Source organism: Corvus cornix, chromosome 4, assembly GCF_000738735.6.
Source record: "Corvus cornix cornix isolate S_Up_H32 chromosome 4, ASM73873v5, whole genome shotgun sequence".
Taxonomy (NCBI): Eukaryota; Metazoa; Chordata; class Aves; order Passeriformes; family Corvidae; genus Corvus; species Corvus cornix.
This window is the reverse complement of record NC_046334.1, coordinates 49,834,770-49,861,947: the sequence shown is the minus strand read 5'-3', so window position 1 is coordinate 49,861,947 and position 27,178 is coordinate 49,834,770. Positions and strand designations below refer to the sequence as shown.

The following is a 27,178-nucleotide window of genomic DNA, read 5'->3' as shown; positions in this document are numbered from 1 at the left end:
AAACTCTTAATAAGATTCACCTTTATCATCGTAACAGTTTTATCTAAAGCTTATTGGAGAATTCAGTAAACAGGTAGAGTTCATAGTCTTGTACTGTTAACAGTAGTTTAAAAATGGGAAAGTTAGCATGTTTGAGTGCTAATAAGTTGTTTTCATGCAGTAGAGAAGCTGGAAGGATGACAAAGGTTTTGTTTAATACGTGCAGACAGAGTCATACTTAAATGAATTTTTTGGTACACTGTCTTTGAGGAAAACAAGCTTAGCTTTAGGGCTCAGATGATGTTTCTGCCAGCTTTTCATTTTTTTCAAGTTGATCCCTGGTACCCTCTGCTCCATTTAGTGGCTTTACGAAGAATTAATGCAGATACTGGATTTTTCAGGCTCTATTAGATAGGACATTTTTAAGTGGGCCCTAGTGAACATACTTTGCATACTTCTATCTCTCATCCTTTGTAGAGTTTTTTGTTCATTTTACACTATTTCACCTATATGAGATAGATTAGAAATAAGTATCCATTTAAACATGCAGTTCTGATATCTTTTCCAGTTAAAATTAGTATTAGACAGTATTTCCTTAGTAATTTTTAAGTTTACTAGGTTGTTATTTTTCAATATGTCTGTATTGAGTTCTGCCCTTACTTCTAATGAGAAATGGATCAAGGGAGTTTCAGAAGCTATGTTTAAAGATGAATTGCTGAACTGTTTTTGGTTGTTTCTTTAGTTGTAATAAATGCTTTTCAAGTAAAAAAATTGCATGTATGTCATTAGCTGACCATGCTGTATTCTGTTTATCTTACCCAACAGTAGAAAATGCTATGGATCATCTTCTAGAGCTGTCCACCCACGCCAAAGGAGTAGCATCTTCAAAAACCTTGGGTTTTGATTTAGCATCATCATCATTACCTCTTGTAAATCAGCAAAGATCTGTTGCAAATGGAAGAATGGGGGGAAGTACTGCAGCACATAGTAATTCTGGAGCAGCAATAGAAACTATTCTGTCACCTGGTATGCAGCTGACTGAAGAACTGAATTCCTTAATAGAAACTGCCTTTCAGAGTTACAGTTTGAGCAATGAATTGCCTAATTCTGCAAATGACCAAATAGTACATGAGCACCCTGTGGAACATGATGGTTTTACCGAATTTCCCGAGTGGGAAAAATCTGATTCGGTTTGCAACGTCCTACTTTTTCCACAGCAAGCAGAGACAAATAATGAGGTTTTAGAAAACTTCTGCTGTTCCCAGCTGCCAGTGAGGCAGCTGAGCATCCAGACAAGCTCACCATCTGCATCAGACACTTTTGCACAGATACTGGAAGATCCTGATTTGTTGGAAATACATGCTGAACATGATGTAGCTTCAGAAGTATATAAACAATCAAATGGAGAAATATCATGTGAAAATTCTGAGCAGACACAAGATACTGTTCTAGATCAAAGTAGTGTGACTGCTGCTTTTGGTGGGTCCTCCCAAAGATCTATGGAACTTGGAGTAGCTGTTACAGGAGATTCTAATTCAAGGTGCATGGAGCAACATGAAGATGCAGTGACTGCCTTTAGCAGCTACCAGACTGCTTCTCTTCCAGAGGCATATATCTCTCCTGAAACATCCAGTTTCAAAACACAAAAACCTGCAGATACTCAGCAAACTCAGCAGGGTTATAAATTAAATTTTTCTACACCATCAGGTCAGTCTCAGCAACACTGGAATCTCATGGCTCCTGTGTTTTATCCATCCAGTGGAAGTCACAGCTTTGTAATTCCTGTGGCTGCCAGTCCAGGGCAGTGGAGACCTATTTCTGACTGTAGAACTTCGGAAAAAGGACTTTTTCTTTCCTCCCCAGTGGTTGCAAATGCCTGGGATGGCAACCCTTCTCTGAAGGTATGGGGAAATCAAGATAGAAACTCAAAATTGAGCCTCTCGCAAGCACAGCAACCACGTGTTTGTCACATGATGAGAAAAAAGATGCATCTTATAGGTCAAGTACTTGTTCTTCTCAGAGGTGTTCCAGGATCAGGAAAATCATATTTGGCAAGGTAGAACATTTATATTGTGAGCTTCTAAAAAAATTAATCATGTACAGGATTTAGCACAGGCAGAGAATTTTCTGACACTTGTAAATAGTTAGTGTAAACCCAAATTGCCAGGTACACAGTACATGCAGTGTAATGAGTAATAATAATTGCTAAGAGCTGAGCTGCTTGCAGGTCCTTGACCTCTAGTGGAAATTGAAATAGGAGTGATGAGCTTTAACTTCTATCACTGAACAAAGGAGTTTGTCAGCAGAGCATCATTGCTGTAGTGTTAGGTCTGCTGTATTCAGTCGCAGTTCATTTCTACTGTTTCCTCTGAATAACATTAATGGAAATATGCCAGCTCTTTACAGGCAGAAATTCCCCTTTCACTGTGTGACTTCTTTTGTATATGTGAAGCTTCTTGGGGGGAATTCTTGATTTCTTTCCTTACTCTCTAAAAGTCTAAACTGAACTTTGACTCCTTTGACTGACACCTGAAACACTTGATGCGACTAAAACAGGGTATTTGTCAGTGAGAAGGTATGTCACTACATGTAGATGGAAAAATACCTCCCTTGTTTTGAAATGAGAGACTTGTAGGGAAACTATATCAGGTCTCTCCTCTAGATAATCTTCAGCCTTTGGAAAAAAAGGAGGGAAATTATTATAGATCATATTTGCTTGGAGGTTGATTTTTATTTTCTCTTACCTAAATATGCTGCTTCCATTCTAAATAATTTTGGTTTTGTGCAAGAGACTAAAAAAAAGTATGTATGGTAGTAGATATTGGAGCCTGGGACGAGAAGGGGAAAAAGCTGTTTATTTCTTGATCTTTCACAGGAATTTGCTTGAGGATAATCCAGGTGGAATCATTCTCAGTACTGATGATTACTTTTACAAACATGGACAATACCATTATGATCCTGATTGCTTAGGGGAAGCACATGACTGGAACAGGAAACGAGGTGAGATACAAATAATGTACAGTTCAGTGCTTGTGTGCTGTTTAAAAATCTGCCTGTCTTGTAATGCCTGTGTTACGTGATATGCATTTATGCCACCACTGAAGTAGTTTTTAATATGTATGGAAAAAGAATATGTGCATAAACTCAGAAGTCATCTGTTCATTGTGTGTTTTGCAATTAGAAATGCCAGTGTCTTTGTTAAGAGTATGTTTTGTCCTCAGGTTTTATCATGGTATGTATTTTGGGTAGTGACCCATTTCTGGAGTGGTTACCTACACCATCTCCCAGATAATACACAGATAACTTCCTGCTCTTCATTATCTTTTTTTTCTCTTGTACACTAAATTGTTGTTGAATTTAAACAAAATGCAGAATAGAATAAATGATTTTTTTCCCCTTTTCAAAATCAGGTGGGGTTTTTTTTGACAGTGACTTGTGCTAAACTCACCATAGAACAATTCTTTTTAAGCTTTTACTTGCTAAATTTGAACCATGATCCCTTTTCTGCTGTCAAATTCCTACCAGTGGAGAAATGAATTAATAAATGTGGGATTCAGCAAGAACTGTGATTGTTCAGACACATTGTAACATGGCTACAGAAACATGGTGCTGTGTCTCAAAGCTAGTGATTCTATACATTTCATTACTGTGTATTTAAATTACAATAATTCTTTCGGTTTTTCATATTTTATACAGTTAACAGAGTGGACTAATCTTAAGACTGTTATAAAGCCAAGAATTTTGTATGCAACAAAGAAGTCCACTTTAAGGTGATCATGTAGTTTTTTTAGTTTAATTTACTGATTGATTAGTCATCTTGGTGCATTTTACATCTGCATTTTCATTCCTTGATTATCATACATACATTAATTCAAAAGCTAATGCCATACCTCAGTAGCTTTACATGTGAGGGGGGGATTTCTGAAATAGAGGGCCTTGAAAGAGATCAAGCTATGGCAAGAGTTCTTCACACAGTGGTTAATCATTATGGATTATCTATGTAAAAATATAACAAATTCAGAGAATGAGTATTAATATTATGTTCATCCTATTGTAATGAAATTAATTGTATCACACTGTTTTGTACATGTATATTTTTCAGCCAAAGAAGCATTTGAAATGAGAATCTCTCCTATAATAATAGACAACACAAACATACAAGCATGGGAGATGAAGCCTTATGTTACTCTGGTTAGTATTACAATTTGACCAATGTGAAGAGATTATTGGCTTGGCATGGCAACAACATATGTTTTAAAATGGGAATGTCTGTCTCAGTCTAGCTGCTATTCCAGAAGGAAGTCTGGAGAAAAAAAAAAAAGTGTTGCATGGAATCATGTTACCCAGTGTCATGTTGTGTGGGTATCTGAGCATTAACCTGGCCTAGTTACCAAAAGCCAAAGCCAAGTTTTTTGTCCTTGGAGCCAAAAGTTAATACTGTTGAGCAAACAGAATTTTGTTCCTCTTCTATATGATCAGTTATATTAGAAACTATTTAAAAAATGTAATCAACACTAATGAATGAGTGATGTGTGATGCTCCGTGAAACTCAAAAATTCAGCTTCATCCTAAATATGACATAGAGGCCCATACCAGTTGGAGGCTAGAGTTACCAAATATTGCTAGCTTGCTTGAAGTTCTGCAGATTTACTTAATACTTTTTGTTGAAGTGATCACAGCTTTTCACTTAATAGTTTCTAAATGGGCATCAGCACTTTCAGAGTCTAGAGCATATTTTGCTATTGATCATTGACCATATTGGTTGGTAGTTAGAGCAGCATTATTTCATGAAATTGGTTCTGATTAACTGAAATAATATGTTGGAAAAAGTATTATAATGTAGGTCTGGGACTTCTCCTTACCTGTTAAAGAAACACAGCAGAGAGTGTAGTACATATAACTGACAGCTTTTGAGCAGATACTCTACAGAGAAGACACATCATGGCACACATATTTAATTTTACAGTAAGAGATACATATACATGTTTTAAAAAATCTCAGTTTATATAAACTAAATTAAACACTGAACAAAAATGTTATTCCAAATGCTTAATAGGTATCAAAAAGTACAAAAAACAGCTTTGAAGAAGCAAGCTATGCATATTGTGTGCTTTGTCATAGAAATAAGAAATGGGTGATGTGGCTTGTTCTGTTTTGTGTCTCTTTTACTCAGGCTCAGCAGTTCAAATACAAAGTAATGTTCCGAGAACCAGACACATGGTGGAAGTTCAAACCAAAAGAACTTGAAAGGTAAGAATGTAAAGGAAAATAATATATGAGACAGTATAAGCTATGATTTTAAAAAAGGTATCGCTTATTACAACGGCTAGTGAAGTAGCAAGATATCTGTCAAAATTTTTGTGATAATAAGTAGCTTCTGAGTTTGGTTTTTTTGATGATATTTTGCGGACTTTCGTATGTATTACAAGATCTTTTGTCACTTTAGTTACGTGCAAAAGGTGCTGTTAGCAATAGACATTGTGACATTTTCATTATTAGAGTTCTTTGCATTTAAAGTATAGTGACTGCTCCTTTGGGTTCCTGAGGTTGCAAAAATTATGTCAGGCTGGGGCTGGTTTTGCATCCCGGTCTGTTGCTTTAGTTGAAGTGTTTCTTCTGTCTCTGAATTTAGGGCAATCAATACCTCATGGCCTGAGAGAGACAAACCTCTGTGCATCATCATTGTTGCTTAGCTCTTCTTTAGCAGGACCTTTTATTACGTAGGACTGAAATAGGCAAGACATAAACTCTACATAAGTGAATAATAAAACACAGGAAAATAGAATGAGAAAATTGGCTAGATGCCAGGTTCAAATGTTATGATCACTGTCCAAAGTGAAGGTTTATGTCCCTCTGGGGAGGGACTGCAGCTATTTAATGTCCTTTTTATGACGTGGATGCTGGGACAGAGTGCACTCATATCAAATTTGCATGTGATACAGAACTGAGCAAGAGTAGTTTATTCAGGCTTAAGAAGAGATAATTGAAGAAGAATGATACTGTTGTTTTCAGCTACCTTTTGAAAGGTTATAGAGAAGATTAAAAAGAATTGTGCAGGGATAGGACAAGACAAACATCATCAAGTTGGAACTTTTGATTATATAAAAGAAAAAAACCCAGCATTTACTTTGAAGGTGGTTAGGAACTGCAAGAGTTTGCCCAGGGAGCTTGTAGACTTTCAGTCATTTTGGATATTCAGAATCGGACATGACAAAGCTCTGGGCAACCTGATCTGGCTGTACTTCCTCTGAGTAGGAGACTGAAGTATGTGACTTCCAGCTGTCCCTTTCAACAGAAGTTATTTTGTGCTTTTATAGTATCTGTTGTCATCTGAATTTGCATGTTTAGTTTAAGGTTGGCTGCTTTTTAAGTGAGGTAAGGTAGATTATTTTCCTTCTTAAAATAAAAGTCAAACCTTTTCTTCTGTATTTTCAATTTCTGTTTCACTATGCTTAGCAGGATTCACTTGTTCTAGGTGGAACTGCAGCAGAACACAGTGCTAATTGGTGCTTAACAGAGTTAGTGAAAGTTTCTGGCCAAAGGGTGTCAGGAATAATAGGTAAATAGGTTTTCTTCAAGGCTCAATGAGTTCTTAGTTTAGCAAAATCAAAGAAAGAAGACTGAATTCAGAAGCCTTCTGTACCCAGTTAAATATCCTGCGTCGCTGTCAGGATCTGATACAGTGTGTTTTCTGAAACTTACTTGAAGAAGATACATTAGGAACACTTAGATTTTAGTATTATGCAAAACATCCAACTGCAGTACAGGGAGACCAGATGGGGTGGAGAAGTGGAGCAGCAATTTTTCTGATGTATCCTGTTTGGAACTCCGTAGTGCACTGATTCAGAAAGAATTGCTGTTTCAGAGCTTCTCTTCTGGCTCCCTGAATTCTTTGGTTAGTCTTGCTATAAATGTATTAAATTATTATTACATTATTATTAAATTATTCTCTTCTGTCATTGTACTACACAAAACTGAGATGTCTCTTCTTTTTTTTTTTCTTTTTTCTTTTTTTTTTTTTTTTTTGTTTTCAATTCATAGGAGAAACATTCATGGTGTGTCTAAAGAAAAGATCATAAGAATGTTGGAACGGTATGAGCGCTGCCTTACTGTTAGAACAATATTGGATTCTTCAGTTCCAGACAAATCAGAAGCTGCTGGTTGGAGTGAAGATCCTTGTCAGGAGGAAAGCCAAAGGTTAGATTCTTTCACTGGCTTTGTAGCATCAAATAAAAGGCTAAATATTTAGCCTTTTAGCTTCTTAGAAACAAAACCTGGGTAATAGTGTCAGACGGTGAATGCATTAAAAAAGTTAAGTAACAAAAAAATCCCTACATAGTTTTCTTAATTTTTAAGAATTTCAGGATCTTCAGAAATGAGCAGTCAAGGGATCTAGTCAACTTTCCAATGCTTTTGAAAGCCTCCCATTATGGCTGTGTTACTTTTCAAGAAGCCAATCTTAACTTACTTTCTGTTGTTTTAGAAATGTGTTGTTGGATGTGTGTTATGGATACAAAGCACTAAAATCTATAAGTTGCTTTTTAAAAGAATGTAGTCCCAAATAAAAGCAAATTACTGTTTCCAAATTTCTATGTTGATACTAGATTATATCTTTGTGGCTGAAGGTGGATTCTTTGTGCAGTAGTAACAGGTTACCTACTTGCTCTTCAGTCTTCAATTTAAACTTGTCTAGGTTTCCGTTGGTTGTATCCACAACTGTTTTGTAGTTGCCAGTCTGGATCGTGCTGTGTATTGTAATGCAGTGTTGTGGCTCAGGAGTGGTACTCCCCAGTTCAGTGCTCCCACTGAGACTCTCCCAAACCACACGCTGCTCGTTCGCTCCCCCTTCCTCTTCCCATTCCTGCTTCAGCAAAGACATGAGGTAGTATAGAATAACCTCTGGGTTCTGGCCAAAACTAGGGCACATAGGAAGTCAGATTTTATTTCAGTTACTATTTCATTTGGGTTTTGCATGTGTGATGTATTTGAAATGATAATTAATGGAACGTAGTTGATTGTGAAAAACGGTTTGACAAGAAAAGGCACATTCTCTCCTAGTTAATGTCTAGAGTGTCTTTAGCATCAAGCCAACAGGAGAGAGCAGCAGTCATTAGATAGAAGTATATTTACCAGACTTGCTGATCTGAATGAGGAAATGTCTGGCAGCCGACGGCTTTCATACAAAACCCTGGAAATGGGATGAGGGGGGAGATTGATTCCAGAGAAAGTGTTCTTAGCCCTTTGCTCTAGTAAGAAGGGATACTTACCAAAGAAAGTTCATCTTCTCTCCTTTTTTTATTGAGGTGTGTTGGAGTTACAGCTAAGTCATAAATTTGTTTTTCTCTCACTAGAAGTAACTAGAAGTAATGAGATTAAACTCTCTAGTTCTCTAACTGGAGTTAAAAATGTGGACAAATGCTTTAAGAAGGTTTGAAATGGGTTTATTTTTCATTCCAATTTGTCTTTCAGAAAGAGAGAGGGACATTCTGATGTAAAGGAAGAAGAATGTTTTGCTTCTGAGGTGGAGCCTTTTGAGTTAGCTGAAGTTGATAAAACTTCTCCCAGTACTTCTGTAACATTAGAAAGTAGTTCTGATCCTGAGCATTTTCAGAAAGAGGAAAAAGAAATGGAAAACAACTCAGTGGAACATAATTCTGAGAACAGCACTGTTCAAGATGACTTGGAAGTTAATTTATCAGATTGCATCAAAAAAGAGCTGCCCTTGGAGAAGAAAGAAGAAAAGGGATTAAAACCAGAAAAAAATACTGAAACAGAAATGGATGAGGTTGATGTGATCCCAGTTGAAGAGACTGTGAACTTACACACAGGTGGAGCTGAGGAACACAGTGATAACAACATTCTCAAAGTTCAAACTGCAGCTGAACAGTCGGGCAAAATATGTATGGAACCAGAACCAACACAAACTACTAACACAGTGGAACCAAGCAGTTTGGCTTTTGACACATCAGGAAAACCAGAACTACTAAACTTCCTGGGTGACTGGCCTGTGGAACAAACAATGGGACAGAGAGTCAAAAGATCTAGAAGACTAGAAAAATCTCCTCTGAAGAGTGATAAGGGAGGTGAAACTCCCAGTCAGCAGCATTCTGAGATAGGTAAAGAGCAAGTAAGCCTCCCTAAGACATGTACTGTTGAGAAAGGACATGAGGAAGAAAATCCGCCCTATAGCTGTGACTCTGTTAGTTCAGATAAAGTTACACCAGAATTGCGAATGTTAGGACATTGGCCTGTCTCAGCCTCATTAGAACAGAGACAACAAAGGTCAAGGAGAATGAGAAAGACACATTTAAATCAGTCTGATGAAGATAGAAATACTGAAGGTGACATTAATATGAATGCTCTTGAAACTGTTCATGTGATTCATGGGTCACCTGTGAACACTGAAGAGCAACAAGATACAAGGAGTTTGCCTATGCACCAAGAGGAAAGAGTAGCTAGTGAAACAGTAAGTGAGGAAAAAACCCAGGAAAGTAAGAGAACAAGGAAACATCACAAATTAGCCCTCACTTTTACAAACAGCAGCTTCCCACATCCCAGAGAAGAGGACCACTTGTCTAAACTTGATGCGGCAGAAGAAAAACAGGACACAAACTTACGTAGGCAAAAAAGTAGCCATTCACAGACTGAATCGCAGGACTTTGCTCTCCTGTGGAGATTAGAAAATAAAATGCTTTTTCCTGAGACAGCAAAAGTGTTGCATGGCAGGCTAGATGGTTTCAAACCCAAAGACATAGATAATGCCTCAGATTCCCAGGAAAAAATACCCTATCGAGTTACGTATGATAAAAGTACATTCGTGGAGGAAAGTGAGCTTATCAATATTGATGAGTCTGAAGAACTAGATACGCTCTGTAAGCTCTTTGAGTCTGTTTCATTTGAAGCTCTGAAAGATCTGTATGAAAGATGTAACAAAGACATAGACTGGGCCACAGGTCTGCTGTTAGACTCTGATGAAAAGTTACGTAAAGCTGTTGATACTGAATGCTTTCAGGTAAGTGAAGCTGAGCCAGTGGTTGCAGACCTTGATTTCAAGGCAGGTACAAATGATGATGAGAATCTCAAAGACTGCAAGCAAACCCCACAAGTACTTGGGACTGGTGATAGCTTTGAGGTTTCAGAAGGCAAGAACTCATCACTCAGCACTGCAGAAAGTAGGGCTACCAAGACAACTGTGACAAGTGCTGGTGCATCTGACTCATTCACTGCAACCTCATTGGATAATTCAGCGGAACTGAAAAATTCTGTGGATTCATCCCCTAGAACTGACACGAGCAACTCAGCAGCAGGTGTCATTGAGCTGTCCATTTCAGGAAAGCAAAAGGGAGAGAGTGAGAGTCCTCTTGAAAATAAGCCATCACTTTCACAACTTGATGCAGGTTTGCCTCTTGATCCTAACACAACTTCTACCAATTTAAAATTTGAATTAAATAATGAAAGTGACAATAACCCTTCAGAAAGCAATGCAGAAAATTCCAAAGGGACTGGTTTGTTACTGGAAATGGATTGTGCACCTCTGGTTGGTCCTGGAAGCAATAAAGAACTGGAGACTGATAAAGAAACTCAGGAGGGTTCCAGGGAGATATGTGATAAAGAAGAAATTGAAACTCCAAGTTGGGCTGCAACTAAAGCCAAGAGACAAAGCCCTATACCAGCATCACATACAGCCTTAAGTATAGATTGCCTAGAACTAACACTGCCTCCTGAACTGGCACTCCAGCTGAAAGAGATATTTGGACCTGTTGGCATTGATGCAGGTATGATGTAGTTATATACATGTTTTTATGAAAAAAAACTTATTTGGGTAGGAAGCCTTTCTTTCTTTGCCTGTGCTTTTTTCCCTTCATGCTTGATTTTTAGGGAATAGATTCTCATAATTCTTTATGGTATTCTTGGTTGTTGCTGTAAAGGCAGAAGTGAAATTGAACATGGCATAAAATATAAGTGCAGTAGTGCTACCTTCTGCCTTTGTCTTTTTGTACATGCACATACTTCAAAATAAAAAGAAGATATGTTGACTTAATTGCATTCTGAGCAACAGGCCTTTGAGCTTATAGTCAAACTCTGAAGAGATATTTATGTAATAAGGAATATGCCAATTGTGGCTGATTAGGAAAGAAGAAAGGGGAAAAAACCTTTTGGCATCAGTTAAGCTGGGGAACAAGAAAATGAATGGTTAAGGGAGATGAAGTGTGGCTGTATACTTAAAAGATGACAACAGACCAGTCTGCTGCCAAATTATGGTTAAGGAAGCCATAAGCAGCTTGAATATGCATCTCAGAAGTTAAAGAATAATAGAAAAAGGAAAAAAGAAAATAGAAGGAGTATACAGCTTGATGTTTTTTCTATTTTTCCCCACACTTTTCCCTTTTTTTCTTGTTTCCATCTTTGATCTTGAAGATTACTTGAGGTGAAACCGTGGATACCTGACTTATTGGTGGGTTTGATTGCAGGCCTCTTTGCCTTACATGCCTACCTCCTCAAGAAAAGTGTGGGTTTTATAGCAGGAAAGTGTTATATTGTGTCTGAAATATGCCCTATATTTTTATTTGATGTGTACATACTTCTTGCTTTTTTTATTTTTGAAAGGGTGAGAAACACCCTTTTTAGGAAAAAGAGCTTTTATTATGATACCATCATAATTTTTGCCCTTTCCTTTAGAGTTAGGGGGATGCTTGGAGTTTGTTTCTCTGAGTCTGTGTGTTGGAAAGGAGGGATGTGACTGTTGTTGGGCTATGGTGGGTATGTTGTAAAGGAAAGCAGTTGCCGTGTGGATTGCAATGGAATAGGGGGAATCACAAGTTTGTGGATGAACCTGTTGTTTTCAATTAACAATGGCTTTGTAAAAGAAGGGTCTGCTAGAAAAACAGAAAACTGGAGGAAAAATACAGTCATCCAGGTAGTCATATTTCAAGAATATACGGTTAATGTTAACTTGTTTCTTTCCTATGTTTTCGGAGCATCTGAACACCCAAAAACAATTTCTGTAGAATGCTTTTTTTGTTCAGAATTTTTTTTTCACGCATGACAAGTTTATGTAGAATCTCCAGAGTTAAAATTAATGAGTCTAGGCTACTGTACTTTAATTGCTTACATCAGTTTTATAGAATGCTTTTAATGAATATATTCTCTTTGTTCCACAAGGATCACTAACTGTTGAGGATTGTGTGGTTCATATTGATCTGAATTTGGCAAAAGTGATTCATGAAAAATGGAAAGAATCTATTCTGGTCAGTAGATTTCTTGCTTATGATATGGTGTGGCATGCCTGTATTTTGTCAGACCATTTGTCTCTGTATGTCTTGGTCTAAAGGTGTTATCTTTGCAAGAACAATGATAAAATATAATAGTAGTTTGTAAAATGTGTGGAATATATCGGTATGTTGTAAACATTGGAGCTATTGAAAGACATTTTAAGGGATGTCATGAGTGCCTCATCTTGGAAACAAGATTCTTTAAAAAGAGGGATCGTAGTGCACAATTTCACTACAAGATTGATGAAAAATTCCACTGGCCAAAAATCCTTATTGTTTTTTTAACCTGTAAAAAGAATTAGTTTATGAATTATTCTCTATACAAAACATCTCCGTGTGCAGTAATTGAGATGAGTTCTCTAACCTGTGTTCCTTCCCTTCACAGCTTTCTGAAATTTGGAATGCCTTTTGGCAAAATTTTTGTTTGGTTTATATAATTAAGGCTATGAAGTCTTAGCAGCGGGGCACGTTTCTCTGGTTTGATGTGTTTTAATCTGGCATAATTCTACCTTACATATTTCACTTCATAATTATTTTTCCTAAATATATTTCTTTTAAAATATTTAATCTTTGAGAAGTGCTGTGAGACCTTATTTTGAAACTGCTTTAATTAGATGCTAACATTTGCAAAGTTTTCCTGCAAAATTCAAAACGTACAACATTCATGATTTTACTGTTTTTATTTAGAAGCGTCAGAGGAGAGATGAATCATGTAAGTTGTCTGCAGAAGGTATGTTGTGTATTTCTCTTAATTGTAAAAATACTTAATTTTCCATTATAAAAATATTTAATTATTTGAAACTTAAGGTTGCAAATACTCCATCTGTTGAAAAATTGTGGACTTATTTATTAAGCTAAACTTTATTGCCTTTGGATCCATTTACCAATCTCTTATGGAGGTGTGGGGGAGGGGAGGGAAGTTAATTATAAGCAGACTCACTAGTTCCAGATAAAGCCTATAATTTTGTGTCATTCAGAAAATTTAAGAGAAGCTCTAGCTGAAGCAGACAGCTGTTTGGTAGGACTTCTGTAATCTTTGTGGCAAGAAAAGGAGCAGGCAGGAAATTACTAGCAGAGTAAGATTTCTGCAGGTGAATAAGGGAGGTCAAGAATACAACATTCACATGTTGGTCTTGTCAGAGATTATTTTAGCAGGAAGGTGGAGGCCTTGTTCAAAAAGTGTTAACATCTTTCGCAGTCTGGTTTTCATTCGGCTCCCAGAAGAAATGACCCTCTATGGCAGAACCCCACTGCAGATTTGGATTGCAATGTGGGTGCAAACTCTTCACTCAGTGACCAAACAGTGCTGTTGCCATTAACTCGTAGAGGCACAGAACCAGACTGTTCAGCATCTGTCCTTAAGTTGTAGAAGAAAGGCAGGTAAACATAATATGAGTCAATGATTCTTTTATGAAGGCAAACACCCCCCCACTTAATGTATGTGCAAGGTAGTTTACAGCTGTAAGGAATGTCTTAGCACTTGAAAATTTGGTGAGGAAGTCTGATCGTTTTGTTTCACAAAATAGATAAAGATGATCAGACAGTCTTTGGAAAATGGAAGTGAAGAAGGTGAAAGCAATGTGTTGGTTTCTGTTTTAGCATTAATAATCTTGTTTTAACAAAACTCAAACTGTATAGGTTGAAGAACTTGTCTTAATTATTTTGGCATTACATGTATATATATGCTAATAAATGTTTTGTCACCCTACTTTTATTGCTTTTGAATGTCCTACAGTGATTCAGCAGATAGATACAGATGACTCAGAAGCGCTGTTATCTCAGAATGCAGACAGTAAAATACAGAAGAAAAAAACGAGCTGGGCTGCAGACACATCTGATGATATACAGACGAAAACCCCAGCAGCATCAGACGTTTTTCCGTTTATGGATCATTGGAATGCTCAGATTCAGAAAGTTTCTCTCAGGCAAATAATTTCTGAAGAAATGGCGATGCAGGAGAGACAGGACCTGGTATGGATAGCACCAGTTTGTTATTGTTGTTTAGATTGATTACTGTTAGTGAAATAGAGTATGTCTTATTTGGTGACTCAACCCTGTGCTGCTAATAACAGCTTGAATTTGTGAGACAAATGCATGCCAGTTAGTATTGTTGATTACTGTGATACAGGAGTTTGCTTGTGGTTGATGGTCCTTTTGATTGTTTCACAAACAGACTGTGCTGCATTTCACTATGCAGGTTAGCATTTGTGTTTGGTTGAATTGTTTTTTGATTGCTCAGCTAAAGCCAAAGATCAGTGTGATCTTCCATGCTTTTTATTGTGACTGCAATTCCAAAAAAAAGTTCTTAGTTGGTTTCATGCCTTGTTTGTTTAGAAGTGTACTGAATTGGTTTTAATATTTTTTTTTGTAAGGAGAACCCATAACATTCCTAAGAGATGAGACATTAAAATAAGTACTGGAGGTTAATCTCAAACAAGTCTCTGTACCCACTTCTCAGAAAACAGTAAATCTTTAATAGACTTTTACTAGTTCTTTGTTTTCCACACAGAGTTCCCATACCCTGCCTGTTTGGCTTGTGCCCGATACTTCCCTCTACTGCCCCACCGATGTTCAGAACAGGCGTTCTTATTTGTAAAAGTCTCCGATAAGCAGCTGTCCTAAAGTAGAAGAGCTTTGAACTGGTGTAGAAAGTTGGATGCATTAGCCTGTACTTTGAAAATGGCTTGTGGATTCTTTCTTTGAACTGCATGTATGTGCCCTACTGATAACAACTACTGTCATGTCCACAGCTTTATTTTCAATTTCGATTAATGGAGCTTGACTGTATTTTGACCACTTTTTTCCTTTTTTAAAAAAAATCTTAAATAATTTGAATGATCAGTCCAATTTATTCTAAGCTATAATTATGTCATCTTCTCAGATGACTTCACAAATTAGAATAGTTATTACAGACACAGCTTCAGATACACCAGACCAAAATTGTTTATGCTGCTTAATAATAAAGTGTTGTTTCAAACCCTGGCCCTCAGTATAGAGAAAAGAGGTGGACTTTGCACAAGCTTAGCACTGGACTAGATGGACTAGCAGGGAATAAATTCCAAAACTTAAATCCCTCCTAAAAACTTCTTCTTTTACTTTGTCCAAGTTATGAGGGAGCTCCAGCTGCATTACTTCAAAAGACTGCAGAGTACTGCAGTGGCGTATAATACAAGTCACCTGTCCGTACTTTATGCTGATCAGTGTGGCAGGCTGATATGGCATGTTGTCATTGCTGTGGGTGCATACTGAGTAGATACTTTTTAAATCGTAACAAATAATGGTAAAGTTAGATTGGCTCCACCTTTACTGTATTTTGTTTTAATCGAGAACTTGTAATATATTTCTTTTGTCTTCTGGGTAGAATCGTGTTCCTTCTACAGCTAGAAAAGACTGTGCTGCTAAACTAAAGGAGAAGCAACTTTTTGAGATGTTTCCAACTATTAATCAAAATTTCTTAATGGATGTCTTCAGGGACAACAAGTAAGAAATCTTTTTACTTCTTTGTAAAAATGGTACTCAGTAACAGTTACAGTCGTAAATATTGAGAGTTAAGATACTACTAAAAAATGGCTTTTTCCAAACTAGCACTTTTTGTTAGCCTAAATAAAGGCAAAACTAGCTGGTCTTAAAGGTAAAAAGGGTATAAAAACTCTCAGTTTAGACTCATTTCTTTTTAGAGGGGAATAGGCATTGTCTTTCACTGGGAGAAGAATATCTCTGGCTATTGACCACTGACTCACTGTCAGTGGAACTGTGTATTTTCTCTAGAGCTGAGGTTTCAATCTAGTGGGAGAAATTAGTGGGTGTGGTAATAGTCGGTTCACAGAAAATGGCATCTGCCCAAGAGGAAAACACTACCATCACCTGATGTTACCTCTGAGTACTTTCCTGGTTACTACAGCAGCTCTGAAGGAATGAGCCATCTCTCCCTCTCTTCCTGCTGACTTTCTCCTTCTCTCTCCTGAATTATATTTCTGGGATATGTGTCTGCCTTCTTAAATCCAAGTTTCTGAGAAGTGAACTTTTTTTTTTCAAGAGAAACATCTTTTTTCATCCTTGGCCATTTGAATGCCAGTCTCTACATGTGGGTTTGCCTACCTACTTGTCAGTCATGCTGCTTGTTCAAGCTGTTATAAAAATCTTTCCTGTTTTAAATATATCCTTCATCCATTTCTATAACTCAAACATTTAACCATCTCGTTTTTCACATTATAAATTGTCTTCATAGTATTGCCTTTCCCAAAGTCTGTCTTTACTTTTGATCAGTCTCCTCTTGTTACCTGACTAAACAGCAAGGATAAAGAAGAAAAAGGGCTTATTAGAAAGGTGATGGCAGCTGATGTCTTAATTAAATTTGATAACAAAATTTGAGTAAAAATACAAGGACTCATTAGGGTTTCAGGAAACTGAGCTAGCTTTAAATTAGTTTGAACTATCTAACCCTGACCAGAGAAGATTTAAGATGAACTATATTATCCAGCCCAAAGAGCAGCATTTATTAATGTGTCTTTGATTAAGGTAGGATGCAATTTACTTTAGTATGTCATCTTGCTTTTAATGTTCAAGTGCTCCTCAGTTATGTTTCAGTCAACCAAGACTGCATGTGTGTTGATGCCGGTAATGCCCTACTGCAAGGAGTCTGCAAGCCTTTCTGCAATAAGCTGAAATATTCCATTCCAGTGTTTATTTTCATTGTAATCTATTTCTGTAACAATATCAAGGTTTGTAATAATTTAGATAAATATAGCAGCTGTTAATATATTTCTAAAGTCACAGATTTTATTTATCCCTTACAGCTACTCTTTAGAACAAACTGAACAGTTTCTGAACTGCGTTCTGGAGGCAGATCCTGTAAAAACAGTTATAGCTCAAGAAAATGTTCAGCAAAATGAAATTGTTTCTTCCAACAATGCTGCAAAGAACCGTGAGAAGAAGGTATTGATATATTTTTTTAAGCCATAGTTACAAACATAGCCAAAACTGTGCTAATGAAAACACCCTACAATGCATCCGTAACATCAACAATGCAAATTCCTACAGGCAAAAAAAAGTAAGGAAGAGGATGAGCCTTTAAATGAAATGTTTCAAGACTTTGAGTATCCACAATATGATGATTTAAGAGCAGAAGCTTTTTGTCACCAGCAAAAGAGACAGGAATGTTTGAAGAAGGCTGGGGAGGCCTATCGCATGGGTATGAAGCCTGTGGCAGCATTTTATGCGCACCAGGTAAACAATAATACTGTGCTTTTTGTCTGAATTTAGGGAGGTGCTTAAACACTGAATTGGAACTGATAAGGAAAACATCATGCCTACTAGAGTTGCTGAATTTGGTTGCTGTTCCCTGTGTGTTACACTGTAAATAACCACAAGTAAATTCTCTTTCACTAGTAATGATATTGGCACAGGAAGCTAACATAACCAAATTTGGTGCAAGATGTCATGAAAGGTCTAGTGCTTAGTCACACATGCTCCTTTGTCCTAGATCTCTCTCACATCACATCACATACTTGTAAACACCAAGATTTGTGTCCAAGTGGTCTGGCCAGGTTCACTGGAGTGTGACATGCACTGCTACAAACAACGTTTTTTTGAATCATCTGTGTATGTTGGTGCTGAACTGTTTTTAGACACATCTTCTGTACTTTATAGGAGTCAGACAGGTATTAAGATGTCATCTTTTGCTTCATCCTCCATAAATCTTGGGCAAGATTGCTGCCTGCTGTCTTCGCTTCTTCATTCTGACTATCTTTATGGCTACAGTCTGTCTTGGGTTGGGATAAATGAGGTGTGTATGTCATGCTTTTCACGATACATCTGGTTATGGAGTGTAGATGTGCTGCTGATCAGTCTTGTGTGCTCTGGCCTTGGAGCACAGGCTCTCTGATCTGCATTCAGGCACATTTCTTAGTATGTACCCGTTTGAATACTGCTGATCACTGCTGTTGATCATAGTCTTGGTTTTAAGTATCAACTGTTCTTGTAATCAAAGTTCCTCTACATTGGTTTCTTGGTGCCTTCACAGGAGACTCCTCCATTGACACCACTCTTAAAAATTCTGTTACAAATATCTTCAAAGGCTGTAGTTTTTCCCTGATCTAATAGCATATAAAAATTTCATAAGAATTCACATTGTAGAAGCATCTAATTCTAAACTTGAATTGTATTATGACAGAACAAAAATGTAATAATAAATAACTTGAATTTGCTTATTAAAAAAGTTTTCTTGCAAGTGGTATAACTCTAAATGTTTAGATTGTTACTGTGCATGTAGGAAATACTGATTATCAATCTTTATAATGAACCTTTTATGTTCTATATTCATATATTCTTGAGGTTTTGAGAGATTCAAAACAAAGGTGTGCAGGATTTTAAATAGAAATGTAATTTCAAGTCCTGTCTTACTTTTGTTCTTATCCATAAGAACAAATACAATCTATTGTAAATAAATTGAAATTTATTTATTATATACTTTCTTTTAGGTAATAAAAAGGCAAACCAAGCTACCTTTATTCATAAAAAATACTTTATGCTTGATGGCCTTTGTCTTGGGAATCCTTTGCAAGTGAGTTACAGAGCTGCTGTCTTTGGTCTGACACTAATGCACTTCAGATAATCCATTTTAAGAAAGTTTAAGACAGACTGTCACTTTTGTTCTCTTGAGCCTTTGTCAGTCCAATACCTGGAGTTAAAACTTCCATTCCTTTTCAGACTGTGCCTACAGATCTTCAACGACATAATTTGTTGCTTCAGTCTCTCAGATACTATCATTGCAAGGTTCACAGGAAGGAGTTGGTACTTGTTCACTCTGTAAGGTGACTGTACTGCTCTTTGCCCTCATTCCAGAATGAACTTACTGACCTTGTCAGTCATAAAAGATGCCGAAAGTATTAGAAGAGATTATAGGCAACTATTAAAAATGTTTACCCTTGTCTTGTCTGAAATTTCGGGAATGCATTCGGAAGAATTAACCTCAAATACAACAGTCAGCAGGTTTATCTGTTGGGCAGTTTCTCTGACACTGTTTCACGATAATTTTAGCAAAATACTTGCAGAAAATAAAAATATTGTTAGGAAAATAAATCTGCAACTCAGCATGGAGTGTAACTTTTTAGCTTTTGTAAAGACCTTACGATTTTTTGCCTTTTCTGCCTTTTGTTTCTCCTTGTAAGGCTTTTGTTAAAATGTCGTCTTTGTGCCAGCTTTGAGTAGTTTCTCACAAACAGATTTCATGAAATCTTCTTGTGAGTAGGTCTTACTGAGCCTCTTGCAGAAGTTCTGCTAGAATTATAAATTTTACTGCTTCAAACTTGAACTAAAAGCACCCTGCCAGTGCTGTCATTTTGAAACCAGTGTGGAGCTTAGATTATTTCTCTGTGTATAATAGTCACTGTGCTTATGAATAAAGGGTCGGCTTCATGAGCAGAAGATGAAAGAAGCCAACCATGCTGCTGCTGTGCAAATTTTTGAGAGAATAAATACTTCCTTGCTGCCTATGAATGTGCTGGATTTGCATGGTCTCCACGTGGATGAAGCTGTGAATCAGTTGTCCAGAGTGCTGCAGGAAAAAAGTGAAGGTAGGGTTTAGGTAATAATTCTTGCCTCCTAAAAATTATTCTCATTTTCTATTAAGAAATCATGATACATGGCAATATTAGAGGGAATGAATGTACTTTAATAACATGTATGTTAAAAACAACTAGGCTTTGTGTTGTCTTGTTTTCAAAGTACCCCGGTGGAATTATTTTTCTTTGACATGACAATGATTCTTGTTGCTTTCTGTCCTCCCCTCTCCCCCTACTTCTTTGTAAGTCGTCTTCTTCCTTCTGTTTTATCTTTTTTATTATTATTATTCTTATTGAATACTTGGGCTATCCTTCCAAACATTTTTAACTGAGGTAATGATGCAAACATATGTGTCACCATTGCACTGCTTTGTCACAACTGTGTTGCTTTTATAATCTTAAAAGAAAATTTACTGTGTTGGAATTTTAACCACAATGATATTGTCTTCAACTTCTACATGAAAGTGTGTGATTTGAGCTACCTTGCAGAAACTTCAGTATCAGTTTGTTCGCAACATCTCTTGAGATCAGAATACTGCTGCTTCCAGAAATGTCACTTCATGCAGTTTTGCTTGAGGGCTCATTTTTTCTCATAGTGTAGTGTTCAAGTACTTCATGACTGTTCATGCTGTAAAAAGAGACATTTTCTGCATTACTAGTTTACCCTCTAAATTTAAGCACACTGGGAATGCTTTAATAAGAAATTTTTCTTATGCAAGGTACTGCTGCACAAACCTGATTTTTTGAATCAGCTACTCCACAGAGTATAAATAAAAATGTTCAGTGAGGCCTTAGATAACTCTTTCTTTCAATATGCATCAGAGAGAATTAAATTCCATTATCTCATGCTATTCCTACAATGACATTTGTGTAATTTAAACTGTAGCCTAATGCTTTTTAGAACTAAATTTCCAGAGCTGCACTTAAAGCAGGAATCCTCAAATTGATAGTAGGGGCTCTCTGTTTAGTCCATTCACCTAAATTTTAAAAAAATTAAGTTAATGTCACTGTACATACATGGGAAAAGGATCAATACTGGGAACTTTTTTGCAGGCAGAATTAAAAGTAAATAAATATAAAACCTAAATAAAGTTATGGTGGGGGGAGAGTAGTTGAAGAAAGATGTCATGTGAACTGATAATTCCAAACTGGCAAATCTTGACTTGTTGTGAGAATCCAATTTAGTTTATTTTTTTCCTCTTTTTCAAACTCTTCATCAGTTTAGGTTGCTGTTATCTCTGGGAAGATAGCTGTTTCTTTTGTTAGCAGGGCTAGGTGCTCTAATAAAACTCATGGAATGTGTTGATCTGTTGATTTCCATGCTTCAGCATAGCAGAAGATAGTCCAAACAATGTGACATAAGTGTCAAAAACTGGATTTATATTTTCTTTCTTGTTCATTTCTTTATTCAATAAAATCTTATTTCTTTATTCACATTAATTTAAGATAAAACATGAAACAATACAGAAATACCACTTAAAAATTCAGTATATTACACCCACCTCTTTTAATTTTGCAATTTATATCACAGGATGTAAATTCCAATTGAATATTAGATGACAGAAACAGTAAAGCTTCTATGAAATTAGAAGGATTTTGTGATGATCACAATATGTGTATTGCAAGCAATCTAGATTTGAAGAGTTTGACTTTTTCAAAATGGGGGAAAATTGCTATTTGTCTCTAAAATATACATACCAGCACAGGAAAACAAAGCTCTAAATGACTAGTGAGAGTTTTCAGAAGAATGCATGGAAGGGTTATACTGAATGCCAAGTCTCTGCTGAGGAAAATTTTAACCGTTACAATTCCTGCTGTTGCAGAGTACCAGCAGACTGGTGGTAAACCCTATCTCAGTGTTATCACGGGAAGAGGAAGCCATAGTCAGGGAGGAGTCGCTCGCATCAGACCAGCAGCTATCAGATACCTCACAAGCCACAACTTCAGGTGAGTTTAGATTTTTGTTACTGATAAATTTTTTTCTTAACCCACATTTAACTAACTGAAAATTGAAGTTTAGTTTTAGAATACTGTTAAACTACTACATAGATTAGGGCAGGTCCGTTGTTTCACAAATCCACTGCAGTTGTGTAGCACTAATTAAAGGTTAGATCTTTTCCTCTGAGATAATTTAATTATTTATTTAATTATATTATTTAATTAACTATTTCCATTCAAGATGGCTAGCTTTACTGTGAAAAGTTGTTAATCCTGCTTTTTGTTGGTTCCCAATACTTGCATTTGTGCTCAGTTTATGAGGGATAGCAATTTAGCACATCTAGGCTGGCATCAGTGTGTTTGCTGCTTTTTATATAGAGCAGTGTAGGAAGGTGAGCATGAAGGTGAGACTCAGAAATAGCAATGACTTCCCATTTCCTTGTTACCTTCTACAGAATACAAGGGTGAAAATCCATTTTGAAAGAAGAGGGAATGAAAGGGGAGCAGGAGTAGAGGAACAGAATGAATATAACCAAGAATATTGAGCAGCTTTTTTTTTTTTCTCAAATCTTCATCTTCATCACCTGTTGTCAGATCTTCATAACTCCAGACCCTGTAAAATCCTCCTTCAGAGTCACATCCGAGGACATAATGCTGATTCCCTGACTCTCACATGCACACATACTTGACTGAGAACCTTACCATTTTCCATATGTTTGATGAGAATTGAAGGCGATGGAATTGCATATAGTTTACGTGTTCAAGCTTCCTTTTCTTGTTTCATAGGTTCACAGAAATAAAACCAGGCTGCTTGAAAGTCATGCTGAATTGAGGAGTTGTGGAAAGAGGAATATAGAAACTGAGGTGTCAGATGACTGCCAGATAACAGAAAAACCCCACGTTTTGAACAACTGCACTGGTATTTTGTAATCTGTTTTAAAGGATGCTATTTTATTAGAAGTAGCCTCAATTTACAGCAAGTGGTTTTGTCAGTACGTTTCCAATAAATTTTTGTGTGGAATAGATCCTTTTTTGAACTTGCAAAAGGAAGACACTTGAAAGGATTTGAAGTCTCAGAAATGCAGATTAAGAATTTCGCTGAGAAATACTGATGTTTTTAAGGGAAGTTAGGGTACAGTTTTTAGTATAACTGTCTTCTTAGCATACCCAATCTGTCTTCTGACCTTCACACATTTTGACTGCTGTGGCTTCTGTATTTTTAAAACATATAACTTGTACAAAGTTATTTTGTAATTCAGAACTTCGTGCTAAACCCTTCAGAAGAGCAAAGGAGACGTTGAAACTGGACAACATCTGAGTGCTGAGTATTTGCAGGTTTCTTCAAAAGTCTGGTGTCTTTTTAGTGGCTATGTTATGATAGGTTGACCAGTTCTGTTATCCTTACTCCATTCTAAACTTCTGCAGACATTGAAGGAAGGTGCATGTAAGGCCTGTGCATTAGGGCCAGCTGTGTGTTTGGTAATTTGGCAGCTTAAGTGTGATCAGTTAAAGGGAAAGACACAATACTGTAGTTCAGTCTGTTGGAGATCCACCTACTGGATTAAAATAGTTGCTTACTTTGTGGCTTTTTAAATGCAGCAAATGCAGTACCGTTTCACTTTACAAATGTCTAATAGTGATGTTTTCATTCTCTGTGTATTGTTTGGTGATTTCCTTGTAGAAAATACGATCATGAGACATTTCTAATGTATTTTTAATATCAAAGTGAATGCTAATATTGCCGTAGTAATTTCCTAACTGGACAATCTGGGAGTACAAAAGTTACTCTGATTTTGGTGGTGTTGCATCGCCATCTAGAAATATCTGTGTAAAAAACCAAAACAACACTAAAAAAACCCCAAACAAAACCCTTCAAAAACGAAATATAAACATCTGTATTTAGGCAAGTGTTTCCAGTAAACAATCAGAACACATTTTTAATAGAAATTACCTTCTAGAATGCATTGCTATTTTTATTTACATCTTTGCCTCCTGAAAGGCATATGAATTTTTGTTGTAAGACTTTTTCAGAACAGGTGTGAGTTGTGTATTAGGAATAATATTAATAGATTAAGGATTAATGTGAGAAGTTTTTTAATTTTTAACCACTTTTCAGTAAATTTAATCCAGGAACTACATGCACATAGAGTTTGTTTATGAATCCATATGTGTGTGCAAGTTCTGCAATTTGTATGCATGAATACTAATAAACAAAGAACTTCTGTGAGAAAAGCTGTCCACAGAAATAGGTTTCACATGAAAATGTGTCCGTATAAGTTGCTGACAAGCTGAAAGACATGATGTTTCCTGAACGTATCTGTATTTACTCTTAATACATATACAGTGACTATGATGCATGGTAGACTTAAAAATGAGTTTGTCATGCTTCAACAGATACAACAATCATTTCCTGGTGATTTCAAGTGGAAGAATAGCTTGAATAATACTTAATCAAAGGGACTCTTTCTATAATAATAGACTGCCATAATAAGTTTTATATTTTTAAATAGTTAGCTCATCTGAATTGTGTCCTTTCTCTGTTTCCTTCTCTCTGCGCTGCTCTGGTAACCACTGGGTAAAATACAAAAGATCTGTGGTCCCCAAACAGCACTAGCAGAGCTGTTTCTGCTACTGCATGATGTCCTGTGTGGTGAAGCCCACACTCCATCCTCTGTGACAGTGCCTACAGTGGGCCGAGATGCCATTTAGGCACTTGACCTCAAGACAGTAGTTCAGACTATCAGCTGTACAGGGTTGCAAATGCTAGAATTGTCTCAGCGGAGCCAAGATCTTTGTTTTGGACCAAGGAACTTCCTTCTGCTCCTGAACAGGTTTTCCTTAGTGCTGCTGTTTATAACAAATGGAGTTACAGCTCTCTGGGACAGCTCTTTGCAGTATCATCCCTGTTGGTTGGCGTGAGTGGCTGTTGTGTATTGAGCTGCTTGGGTGCCCAAGCCCTACAGAGATGTGCCTGTAAACAAGGAAGTGCCAACACTTCTGGTTGTTTTGGGAGGCAGCCTGATTCACTCAGCATATTCACACCATTCCCAACATGGACAAAGACAGCTTACGTTTTAGTTCAAAAGACAAGCAGAAAAAGTTGTCGCCTTGCCCATCTGTTCTTCATAATCTAGTTGACAGCTTTACCCTGGAGATATGAAACACAGCTTTTTGCCTTCTTCTGGCTTAGCAAGTGGATGATGTTGATGATGGCACTTGACTCTCACTTCCCCAGAAAATGCTCTGACCAATGTGCACAGGAGTATTTTTGAAGTCGCCACTTCCTGAGCCTCTGTCAAAATTACCACTGCAAGCTAAAAGTGCAAGCTTAAAGGGACAAAAGAGATTAAAGAATTCAAAATGCATAAACAGTCTCTGGAAGTAGGCTAGGACTTTTCAGAAAGGAGCTGTTCCTGGTGAGCTTCAGTGTCCTTCTGTATTATTTTTTCATCTCTTAGTCCTGTTTGGATAAATACATTAAAAATGTTCAGGGTAAAATCGGCTCTACCCAGTGCTAGGAGAATTTTCTTCACTCTGTCAAAGTCAGCAGAGAAATACACAGCTCAAGAGCAGTTTGGAATACTTTTCTCTCTTCTCCTTTTCATTCACCTTTGGGGTACAGGTTGAGGTTCACAAACACAGTCTGAATACCCTGCCTGGTATAGATTGGTCATTCACCTAGCATACATTGTTTGACTACCAGCTGAACTTTGATGGCGATGGTGGCTTAAAATCATAACGCTGGCAGAACCAATCTTGCCTCTATTGAAAATAGTGACAGAGCCTCTATCAGTTTCAGCAACTCAAAATGAGGCATTGCAGTTCCAACTCAGAAAAAATAGAATGATCCTCTGAAGGATCTCAAGCACGTGCTTAAAAGCTGTGCTGAGCTGGATACAGAATAGATCAGAAGATCAGTGCACAGAGTGGAAATAAGTAGAGTTTTATTAGTAAGGATCTTCATGCCTTCAGCTACTTGCCAGTATTCCAGAAAAACAACACTGGAGTTCTTGTATTTCTCTGACTGGTTTTATAATGTATTCTGGGATTAATTCTTTGAAATATAATTACTTCAAAATGGTATTTCGAAGTAGGTTACATTTTAGAAGTTCCAGCCTTCTGATGTCTCTTGCAGTTACATTGGTGAGAATCCATGAGAATCTTGAGGTATCGTGTAAATTCTGTATTTTAAGATACTTAAAATAGTATTATTGCCACCAGCACTCTGAAATAATGTGCAACTCTTAAAATACCTATTTTGTGTACCACTTTCTATTCTATTCTATTCTATTCTATTCTATTCTTCAACAGCATGTGATTGTGACAAATGGTAGCCTTTAATATGTGACTTTTGGTGTCTTCTTTTACAAAACATTTTAATAGTTATCCCAGGTTTTAATTTAGGAGAATTATCATTTTTTAATGTACAAAATTAATGCTTGTGTAACATCGATGAGCGATCTTAGAGTAAAAAAAAGGCCAGAGGTGCAATGAAGAAAGTTGTCTGAAGTAATGTGACTGCTGAAAAGCATTTCAGTTGATTGTGAAAGTAGTAGGGCAAAAATGTTATTTTCAAAAATATTTCAGGATACCTTAACAATAGCTTAATGACTTTGGCTTTTGCTTTTAATATCATGTGGTACATCCCCCCTCAAAACCCAACCAAAGGCCAACTGTTCATGCTATTTCAGCTAAATAAACTGCAGAGGATTAAATTACTATATGTGAATATGCATGTGAAAAAACCTAGTATTGCAGCTACCAATTGTAAAAGCTGTTAGGACCAGTACATTGGAAGATACAAATTTCTATTTTTAAATTAAAATTTAAAAATGATTTTTTATTTGTATAAAGTTGTACTTTTGCTGTTAACTATAATTTTGTTTTTTACTGAAATAGTTTTGTAATTTGCATTTAGAATTTCTAATGTGAAAAGGAATTTACAAAATCTAGTTTAATAAAGGACTTTTGCCACAAGTATAGCCTTCTGTCTTTCCTTGGAAAATTATGTTTCAGCTTGTATCAAATTTTTTCAAATAGTAGTCTTGGAGTTTTGCATGAAAGCCACTTGCTTGGCTTCAGGATACCATCTGTAGGGAGATGAAGCAACCATCTGCAAGCATAAAAAGGAACAGATTTGTGGCCTGAATTTCAGTGTTGCAAGTGGGAGCTGAATGCTCAAATTACTGAAAATGAGGGTCATGGTTTCAGACTTTTTTTGGCCTGAAGTAGCTGAAGAGATGCTGTTCTAGGCCAGCTTACTCGTGAGAGAGTGAGAGCAGTGGTGTATGTCAAGGGGAGGGGCCAGTCTGACCACTGGAACAATGGGAGTTTGGGGGAGGGAAGTGTTCTGGATAGACCTCATTTAGCAAGAGCCCTTATGTCAGGGGCAGTTAGAGGCCAGATCCTGAGGAAGCACAGTGTTGT

The 27,178-nt window shown here is 36.8% G+C and overlaps 1 protein-coding gene across 6 annotated transcripts in view; it reads left to right on the top strand.

Annotated features, from left to right (window-relative positions):
* The window catches only part of N4BP2 (NEDD4 binding protein 2), a 35,552-nt gene extending 8,824 nt beyond the window's left edge, over nt 1-26,728 (top strand). For 3 of the 6 annotated variants that reach the window (XM_039550553.1, XM_020584711.2, XM_019287152.3), the window contains exons 5-19: nt 805-2,035; nt 2,855-2,979; nt 4,082-4,170; nt 5,153-5,229; nt 7,021-7,176; nt 8,449-10,754; nt 12,142-12,227; nt 12,939-12,981; nt 13,987-14,222; nt 15,613-15,731; nt 17,048-17,186; nt 17,292-17,477; nt 19,657-19,825; nt 21,637-21,760; nt 22,538-26,728. In XM_039550553.1, the coding sequence (XP_039406487.1) occupies nt 805-2,035; nt 2,855-2,979; nt 4,082-4,170; nt 5,153-5,229; nt 7,021-7,176; nt 8,449-10,754; nt 12,142-12,227; nt 12,939-12,981; nt 13,987-14,222; nt 15,613-15,731; nt 17,048-17,186; nt 17,292-17,477; nt 19,657-19,825; nt 21,637-21,760; nt 22,538-22,583 (5,132 nt within the window). In that variant the 3' untranslated portion in view covers nt 22,584-26,728. The other 3 variants (XM_020584712.2, XM_020584713.2, XM_020584714.2) reach the window with 3 other exon arrangements.
* Nucleotides 26,729-27,178: the final 450 nt, after the last annotated feature.